General features: G+C 47.0%; 1 protein-coding gene across 1 annotated transcript in view; it reads left to right on the top strand.

Moving 5' to 3' along the window:
• Nucleotides 1-3,622: 3,622 nt before the first annotated feature.
• LOC133814199 (uncharacterized) overlaps nucleotides 3,623-10,389 on the top strand; it is a 44,913-nt gene continuing 38,146 nt past the window's right edge. Inside the window, exon 1 of the mRNA XM_062247192.1 lies at nucleotides 3,623-4,013. Coding sequence (XP_062103176.1) covers nucleotides 3,623-4,013 — 391 coding nt within the window. The remainder of the gene's footprint in view (nucleotides 4,014-10,389) is intronic.

The raw sequence follows: 10,389 nt of genomic DNA, 5'->3' as shown, positions 1-10,389 counted from the left end.
AGCATTTTTCGTTGGAGGAAAGTACTTCATCAAAAATTTATCAGCTAACTCATGCCATGTAGTCACTGAGTCAGAAGGAAGTGTATTGAGCCAAGCTTTAGCTCTGTCCCTTAGAGAAAAAGGAAACAACTTCAACCTCAAGGCATCTTCAGTAATGTTGACGGTAAGAACTCATCAATGATTTAAGGTTAGAAAAATCAGATTATTCTACTAAAGATAGCTAAGAATAAGATGGAAAGAACTTGAATCAACATAAAATACAGAACTATAATGGAACAAAGATCATATATTTCTTAAACGTCTCCCCATACAATCCGTTTTCCAACCCCTTAACCTGAGGGGTCGAAACCTATTTATAAGTAGGTCCCTGAAACAAATAGGTCCCAGGGGACATGGATGTATGCAGGTATAGGGTCAGGGTAGTGGCTCAGAACATAGTGGTGTCTACCCTGACAATGCCAAAGTAGTGGTGCAGGAAATTGTATTGTGGACTCTGGAATATTGTCAAGGGTGCTCAGGTAGTGTCTCCACTCTCCGTACAAGTTCGTATCGCCACTACTCGTCAGACGCGGATGACAGGGCCACGCCTCTGACCACTTCTTAATCTTACATCCTATATTAGTGTACGTACCTTGTACCCAGTCGTCCTCATCAATTCATGTTTGGCGCCTAATGATTATTTGACATACCCGTTTGGTGTTTCCAAGCGTTCCTCGTACATATATCGATGAGGCTCCAAACTTTACATGTCATGAGAAACCAAAGCGCGGGGGTGTTTGTGGCGGGACAAGGTGTACACATGAGATGTAGCGAGGCTGCATCCTCGCATAGCGAGGCTGGCCTAAGGTGCAGATGCGTGCACCTATGGGCACGGGACATTTGAGAAGTAACGAGGCTGCACCCTCACATAGCGAGGTTGGCCTATGGTGCAGATGCATGCGTCTATGGGCGTGGGACCTGTGAGAAGTAGCGAGGCTGCACCCTCGCATAGCGAGGCTGGCCTATGGTGATCACACAGAGGCTAGGTGCGATGCTTCGCGTAGAAGCGGTGCGCGGGAAGCTAGCCTTGAACCTCGCATAGTGAGGGTGGTGCCTCGGGGTACCTGTGTTCAGGTACTAGGGTGCGCATGGGAGCCTCGCACGGCGCGGCACAAGGCAGCCTCGCATAGCGAGGCATAGGGTAGCCTTACATGGCGAGTTCCTCACATGATAGCCCTTGAAGACTTATACTTGGATGCATGTGTCTATGCATCTCGACACTTGAGCTTATAAACCTAGCGTAGGCACATTGGACCTTGCTATACAAAGCCTTCAAGAATGAACACTATATCAAATATTTCTTGGATATTACTCAACATTTACACTTGCCCCCGAATCTATAAGTACACTTTCAAGTGTGCTTGTAGACTTTTTTTTTTCTTCTTCTTTTGTTTGCTATGTACGACCAGTTTTGGTGGACTCAACCTTGGAGCGCTATCCAATGTTGCTTGAAGAAACACAAAGTGAGTTTTGAAGTTGTGTTTCTTTATAATGTCCAAAGAAACACAAAAACCATCTAACTTTTGGGGGATCCATGAATGTCCCTAAGATTGCATAAGGGCCAATCATTCTCAATCGCAGATCCCAAGGCTACCCACACTCTTGATCTCCACCATTCATATGGACTTGAATCCAATGTCTAGGGGGCCTTGACTTTCCTTATAAATACCCCAAGGCTTGAAGTCATTTCTCCACACCAAAACTTGCCTAGCCTAGTGGTATTCCCTCCAAACCACTTTCAAGAGCTCAAAGGTTCCATCCACCACAAAAACATTCTTGAGGTAATTTTCCTTCCATTTCATTTATTCATCCTCCTTCCTTCGCCTTCTCTTTTTTTTTTATTATTATTTTTCCTAATTCTTTTGTTCTTTTTTATCGGGCTAGCATTGCGGTGACGCTAGGCATTCTCTTGCTCCTACGGTATTGCCCTCGCTTATCGCTCAACTGACCTTACGCCTCCATAAGTCTATCCTTGCACACCTTCGGCTTCATATATATACCTCCAGGTATGCCTCCTTCCTCCAATGATGCACATGCCCCTTTTTTTATATCTATTACGCGGGGGTAGGATTACTGGCTGTACGACACTCATTCTTCAGAGTTTGTCATTCTCTTTTCGTATGGCCTTTCAAGTACATATGCATAGGCCCTTTTCTTATACCCCTCACATTCATGTTGTAGATATAGGGTTACCCTTACGCATATACGCTCTTGAGTCTTAGCTGGTCCATGGCGTCTAGGCGATGTCCCGAAGGTCCATCCAATGTTGAATTCGTTGAGTTGTCATCCTCCGACTCGAAGGCCGACGTTCATAGACCATCTAACCGTGGGGGTGTGCGGACGCTCTACCTCTGGAGAATGTCCTACCTCAGACCTTGAGCCTTTTTCCTTTTGTGGTGACGAGTCTCTCGGTCATAGGGGTCCCTTCTTCGAAGGCGGTAGACGTGAATCGGTTGAACCAGGGTTTCTTTCTATGATCCCACCCACGCTTCCTCCCTTGCCCCCAGTCTTACGCCCTAGGGTCAAGCAAAGTGCTGGTAGATATAGGACATGTGAGGGGTCTTCCAGGATCCTTAGAAATTCTATAGCTCATAAACTGCCTATCTTTGTCCAAGTACCTGAGATGCCGAAGAGAACCTCTGACACTTCCGAAGAAATGGGCAGGTCCAGCCTTACCACCACTAAATTGGCCAACATGCTAAAGGCTCATCACTTAGCATCAAATCTCAAGTTCGTCATCCCAAAGCGTAATGAACACGCATCTGAGCCGCCAGAAGGGTTTGTGGCCTCCAACGATTCCATAATCAGATCTGGTGGGGCTCTGCCACTTCACCCTTTTTTTTGTCAAAGTGCTTAACTACTTTGAACTGGTGCCCCTACAATTGTCCCCCAACTCTTGGGTGATTCTTAGCAGCCTATATGTGTTGAACCATCAGGTGCATTCCAGAGGGCCTTCCATGAGCGAGGTTCATTACTTTCACACCCTTAGGGCGAATACATCTGCTCCTGGGTTCTACCAGCTCCAGAAAGTCATGGCCCATAAAGGGAATTCCCTCGTGGAGGGCTCCATTTCGAATAGGGGCTCGTGGAAGACAGACTGCTTCTTCACTTATAGTGTGCACACCCGACACACTAGCTTCAACACCCTAAGTAAGAAAATTTTCACCTTGATTTCATACATGAAAGGTTTCTCTTTTTACTCGGCTTTTCTTCTATGGTTTTCCTAACTATAGTTATTTCTTTTCTTTTGATGGCAGGTCCCTTAGGGGTCGTTGGATCCACCTTGAAACCGTTGGCTTGCGACCGAGTGATAAAAATCCTGGCCTTGCCGGGTGAATGCAAACAAGCCTGCACCCTTTTAACAGAGAGCAACCTTCACTTGTACAGGTTTCTAACCCTGGACCAAACTGTCTCTCTATGCTCTATTTCCTCTAAATCCGCGAGCCCATGCCCTGCCTCATCTGAATCTACGGATCCACGCCCCGCCTCACCTGAACCTGCGGGTCCATGCCCCACCTCATTTGAACCTGCTGATCCGTGGCTCTACGGCCACGATGAAGGAAATTATGATGAGGTAGCCGATATGGACTATTTCTACCCTTCGGGTGATCATATGGATGTTGAGGAGACAGTGGTATATGAGAACTACTCATGCTTGCACTCTTTTGCCGGCAGGGCTAAGGGCGTGGCTGATGACAGACATACTGGCGGTGTTACCTCTCGGATGCCACCGTCGATCCTTGGTGGTGAGTTTGCCTTCGATGCCCCTGTCCCCCGCCCCTCTGTTCCTAAGAGGAATTTCGTCATTCCTTCTTTTGCTGAGGCTCCTCTACCCTCGGGGAGGCGTTCTAGGCGGGCGTCTTCAGGCGTCTCTTTACCTAAGGAGATGACTCCGCGCTCTTCTACTCCCTGCTCCACTGCGGATGGATCAGGACCTTCTCGGTCCCCATCCCTGCCAAAACGTGCCTCGGCAGGTACACGCATCTCCCCCGGTCAAGCTTATGTTTCTGCTTCCGAAGATCATCCTTTGGCAAGCCAGTATGGGGAAGCCATGAGCCATCATCTGAGAAACTTTCCCAAAGGCGAGTGGGGAACTTTGCACAATGTCCCCGACGCTGAGCTAGAAGATGCCTATATGTGAGCCTCCTTGCAGGTATTTGTCGAGATACTCGATTTATTCATTTATGATATATATTTTTTTGTTTTCATTTTGTTTTGATATTGCCTGACCCTCGAGGCTTTATTCTATGTCCTTGCCCTTACTTAGGCTTCTATCTTGAGTCATCGACTGATCGCCTCAAACTCCTCATTGACCCAATGGTTACAACACGAGCTCGAGGAGGCATTGGGGAACCTATCGATGGTCGAGGCAGCAAAGGATGTCTTGTCAAGTCAACTGACCGAGGCGATTTTCCAGAGGGACGTCGCTTTAGCCCAGGCTGCATCAACCTCTCACACAAACATCCAGCTGGAGGCTACCATCCATACTTTAAACGAGAGGATTATTGTGCTCAAGGCTGAGCTTGTGAATGCTGAGAATCGCATAGTCGAGCACATGCTGCACGCTGTATGGAGGACCAACCCCACCGTTGACCTGTCTCCCTTTGGAGATTATGGAGTTGAGAAGATTTCTGAGTGGAAGGGTCAGGATGGAAATTTGTAGGTTTCTTTGTATTTGGCCTATGTATGTTGTTGCTATGTAATCCCTCACATTATTTCCCCTTTCTCTCCTTTTTTTTGTGTTCATCAAACTTAAGGGACTTTGGTAAGTCCCTCTTATTATTATTATTATTATTTGTGGATTACATATCTCTTCCTTGATCTGATGATGATAATCTTTCTAGTGCACCTTGATTATACTTGTAAGGACATGTTAACCCATTGGGCTCTTGGGGTCCTTTTATATTCTTTACGCGCGCTTGTTACTTTTTGCGAGAAGCGTCCTTCTCGTCATTATATATAGTACTATTTCTTCAAGGGTCTCTTGTAGGACCCTTTTTGGCTAGCCGGCTTAATGGCCGTTCTAGACTTATTGGGAGATTCCTTCCTTACAGCCTCACCCCTTGGGGTGTCGGCCTTTGGTTGGAGGTCATCCTTTTAAACTATTCCCTTGATATTCATAAGGGTAGCTAATCCTTTTGAATATAAGAGATTTTTTTTTTATACTCGTGCCTCCTATCCTACCCCCCGAGTGCTTGGTGAAATTTATTTCAGCAGGCACTTTGGTTGATGCTCGCATAGAGAATAAAAATAACATGCGAAGTTGTGAACAATTTCATTCATAGTAGGCATGTTACAACGATATATATGAAAATTTTACATCTACTTGGGAGGTTATCTAGGCAACCTCTTTGATTCTTGTCTACTAAGTTAACATATCATGCAACAAACTAAACACAAATATTGTTTGCATTGGATGTGGAAGTCTTACTGGTAGTACTTCCTGAGGTGTTTCGCATTCCATGCTCGAGGTATGACGGTGTCATCCATGCGCGCCAGCTTATAGGTGTTTGGTGGTATGTATTGAGCGACTTGGTAGGGCCCTTCCCAGTTCGCCCCAAGTACCCCCGCCCCCGGGTCTCGCGTGTTGGGGAGTACTTTTCTTAACACTAGGTCTCCTACTCTAAATGTTCTCTCTTGCACCCTCGAGTTGTAGTACCTTGCTGCCCGCTGCTGGTATACCGCCACTCTCATTTGCGCCTTTTCCCTTCTTTCTTCTAGCATGTCTAAGCTTTCGGCCATTGCTACATGGTTGACCTGGTCCTCGTATGCATGTATCATATAGGAGTTAACCTTCATCTCAATCGGGAGGACAGCCTCACATCCATATGCTAAGGAGAAAGGGGTCTCTCCAGTGGTTGTGCGCGGTGTGGTTCTGTAGGCCCAAAGCACATTAGGTAGCTCCTCGACCCAAGCCTCTTTCATCTTCTCTAGCTTTGTTTTTAAGTTCTTCTTAAGGACTTTGTTAATGGCCTCCACCTGCCCATTGGCCTGTGGATGCACAACAGGCGAGAAACTTCTCCTTATCCATCTTTCCCTATAGTACTCCTCAAACGTTTACCCTTCAAACTGGGTGCCGTTGTCAAAAATAATTTTGTAGGACACTCCATATCTGCAGACAATGAATTTGTTTACAAAGGTGTGATATGCTTGGCCGTTATCTTTACTAGAGGTTCCGCTTCAACCCACTTGGTGAAGTAATCTATGGATACTACCGTGTACTTTGTTCCACCTCTACCTGGGGGAAGGGTGCCAATCAGGTCTATCCCCCCAGATAGCAAAGGGCCAAGGGCTAGTCATGCTAGTTAACTCATTCGAGGGTTTTCGGGAATAGTTTGCGTGCCTCTGGCATTTGTCACATTTCCTTGCCAAGTCATTTGCATCTCTCTCCATGGAGGGCCAGTAGTACCCTTGCCTCATGGCTTTTCGAGCTGTGGATGGTCCACTCACATGGTTGCCGCATTCACCCTCATGTATTTCATACAGTACCTTCACAGCCTCTTCCTTATCAACACATCGCAAGAGTGGCATAGAAAATCCCCTCTTGTATAAGATCCCGTCTACCAAGGTGTATCGGGCTGCCTTATACACTAGCCTCCGAGCCTCCCTCTTGTCTGTTGGCACAACTCCATCCTTCAGGTAGCTTATAATCGAGTCAGCCCATGACTCCTTTGGGATGCTGACCATGTGAACGTCTGAATTAACGATGCTTGGCCTTGGTAAGTATTCCACAGGTACTGATTCAAGGATATCCCCATCTTTAGTGGAAGCCAGCTTCGCGAGGGCATCAACATGGGTACTCATCTCTCTCAGGATTTTCTCTATGCTATACTCCACCAACTGCCCCAAATAGCCTCTTGCCCTTTCCAAGTATGTAGCCATCTTGGGACCCCTCGCTTGATACTCACCCTTCACCTGGAATACCACCAACTGTGACTCACTAAAGATGTGTAGATGCGTTACCTTTAGCCCCTGGGCCAACCGCAACCCTGCTAGAAGCGCTTTGTATTCCGCATCATTGTTTGAGGCTTCGAATCCAAACTGTATCACGTAGTGCATCCTGTGTCCTTCGGATCTAGTCATCACGATACCTGCTCCAGATCCTCCTTCGTTGGATGCTCCATCCACATGCAGGCTCCATTCTTCAGAACTCCTTGGCTCTCCTTCTATGACTGACTGTCCTTCTTCTTCATCTCCTCCTCCATTTGGTCGATAGGTGAATTCCACTATGAAATCTGCGAGCACTTGCCCATTAATGGAGGTCCTTGGGGTATAAGCGATGTCGAATTGACTTAACTCGATCGACCACTTCATCAGTCTCCCGAGGTTTCAGGTTTATGCAAGACTTGCCTTAAAGGGCTGCTAGTGAGTACTTCGATTGCATGGGCATGGAAATAGGGCCTCAACTTCCTTGAAGCCACAACTAACGCGTATGCCAACTTCTCTGTCTTCAGGTATCGATTCTTCGCATATACTAACCGTTTACTGACGTAATACATGGGTTACTGGTGTTTCTTCTCTCCTTTAACCAGAGCAGCACTTATGGCATGCTCGAATACTGCCAAGTATAAGTATAGCCTTTCGCCCCTTTCAGGTTTTGCCAACAAGGGTGGCTTCCCTAAGTGTTCCTTCAGCTTGATAAAAGCATCCTCATATTCTTCATCCCAATCAAACTTTTTGCTCCCTTTTAGGATATTGAAGAAGGGGAGGCACTTGTTAGTAGACCTTGAGATGAATCTATTAAGGGATGCCACCCGTCCTATTAGACATTGCACCTCCTTTTTGTTCTTGGGTGGGCTCATTTCTATTAGGGCATTTATCTTATCAGGATTAGCTTCGATGCCTCTGGAGTTGACCATGAAACCCAAGAACTTTCCCAAGGATACACCGAAAGTGCACTTGAGTGGATTCAACTTCATTCGGTACTTCCTGAGTGTGCCAAACATCTCTCCTAGGTCTTTGTTGAGTTCTGCGACATTTTTGGTCTTCACCAGCATATCGTCAACGTATACCTCCATGTTCCTCCCTATCTGGTTAGCAAACATTTTGTTCACCAGTCTCTAATAGGTGGCACCCGCGTCTTTAATCCGAAAGGCATCACCTTATAACAGTAGAGTCCTTTATCCGTTATAAATGACGTATGCACTTCGCCGGCTGGGTTCATAGGTTTCTTGTTGTATCCAGAGTAGGCATCCATAAAGCTCAGTAACTCGTGCCCGGCCGTTGCATCCACCAGTTGATCTATCCTTGGAAGCAGAAAACTGTCCTTAGGACAAGCCTCGTTGAGGTTTGAGAAGTCAATGTAAGTCCTCCATTTTCCATTCGGTTTCGGTACTAGAACCGGTTTCGACACCCATATAGGATAGAAGGATTCGCGGATGAACCCATTGGCCTTCAACTTGTCCACCTCCTCCTTTAAGGCTGCGTACCTCTCTGGGTCAAGCGCTCATCTTTTCTGCCTAACGGTCCTTGCCTCGAGGCGATATTCAAATGGTGGAACATGATGGCTGGATCTATTCCCACCATGTCTTCATGACTCCAAGAAAATACATCCAGATTGTCCTTCAAAAACGTTACCAACTTCTCCTTCACGTCGCTCTGAAGGCTTTTTCCCACCTTCAACTTTCACAATGGCTCTTCCATCACCATGATTTTCTCTATCTCCTCAACCCCTGGCTCCTCCATGATTCTAGGGTCTAGTTCCTGCGGGTTTGCGCCCCCATGTACCACCATCTCCATCGGTTCTCGCGGTTTCACAGACATGCGAAGGGAGGTGTTATAACACTCCCTTGCCTCTCTTTGTTCTCCTTTCATACTCGCTACTCCACCAGGAGTTGGGAACTTAACGACGAGGTGATATATTGAAGTGATCGCTTTCAATTATCTTAGGGATGGTCTCCCCAATACCGCATTGAAAGCTGAAGCACAATCTACTACGACGAAGTTTTCCATGATTGTGGTCTGTCTGGGTTGTTCTCCCATGGTGAGTGCCAACTTGATCACCCCTAAGGGTTGTATCGAGTCCCCCGTGAATCCGTATAAGGAGGATTGACAGAGTTTCAAGTGTCTGACACCCAAACCCATCTTCTCCAAGGTGGGGCGATATAAGATATCCACGGAACTTCCGTTGTATACGAGGACCCGATGCACCCGAATGTTGGCCAACTGAACTGTCAACACCAAAGGATCATTATGGGGAAAGTGCACCCCTCGTGCATCCTCCTCTGTGAAAGTGATTGAGTCATTTTCTCCCTTAAAGCTTTTCGGGGGTCGCTGCTCCAAACTCATGACACGCGGTGGTGGACTCCGTCTGGCTTCTCTAGCGTACCTGTCTCGACCCTTCCTGGACTCTCCCCCAAACCCCGGACCTCCATAGATCATTCTCACTTCTCCTTGTATCTCTGGGGCTCCTCCTTGTGTCTAAGGTATCACCGGCACGTCCTCCAATTTCTGCTTCTCCCTTCTGACGTATCGTCCTAGGTGCCCCCTTCGGATGAGCTCTTCAATTTCTTCCTTCAAATGGGTACATTCTACCATGGTATGGACGATATTCTTGCGATACTGATAGTATTTCCTAGGGTTCCTCTTGGACCGGTCTTTTCTCATCGGTGAGGGCCTTTTGAAGGGAACTCGGTCCTCATTTGTGAGGTAGATATGCTCTCTGGTGTCCGTTAGGCTCGTGTAGAAGGTGTAAGTCGTTTGCCTTTGGTCGCTTCCGCATTTGGACCTTCTATGTTGATCATCTCTTGACCCTTCATACGCCCTCTTCTTCTTCGCTCCATTCGACCCTTCATTGACTAGGGGCTTTACATGGGACTCACTTTTTCCTGCCTTTAAGTTCACATGGCCATCCTCCACACGAATGTACTTTTGTACCCTCTCGTAGAAGTCATCTAGGTTAGTGACTTACTTTTTGAGCATATTATCCCATAACTTGCTTCCCGGACGCACTCCAGCTGTGATGGCCATTTTCAACTCCTTGCGGGTCAAGCTCCCTACTTTGGCTGCCTCCATGTTAAACCTGTGGATGTAGCCCTTTAGACTCTCATTTTTTCCCTGCTTCACGTTGGCGAGGCTGGTGCCCGGCATTGTGTAATCACGCATGGCGTGATGCTGTTGGAGAAATTCATTAGAAAACTGCTCCCAAGACCTGATGGACCCTGGTCGAAGTCTCTTGAACCATTTGTACACAGGTCCTTTCAATGTGATAGCAAAGCAATGGCACCTGGCTTCGCTACTGATCCCCCTTAACCTCATCAGGTCGTTAAACGTGTCCAGATGGTACTTAGGATCTGTGTTTCCTTCATAGGGGGTCATATGAGGCTCCTTGAAGTTAGCTGGGAACGGGAT

The sequence above is a fragment of the Humulus lupulus genome, chromosome 2 (assembly GCF_963169125.1).
Source record: "Humulus lupulus chromosome 2, drHumLupu1.1, whole genome shotgun sequence".
Classification (NCBI taxonomy): Eukaryota; Viridiplantae; Streptophyta; class Magnoliopsida; order Rosales; family Cannabaceae; genus Humulus; species Humulus lupulus.
Note: the sequence above shows the minus strand (reverse complement) of the source record. Positions and strands in the feature narration are given on the sequence as shown.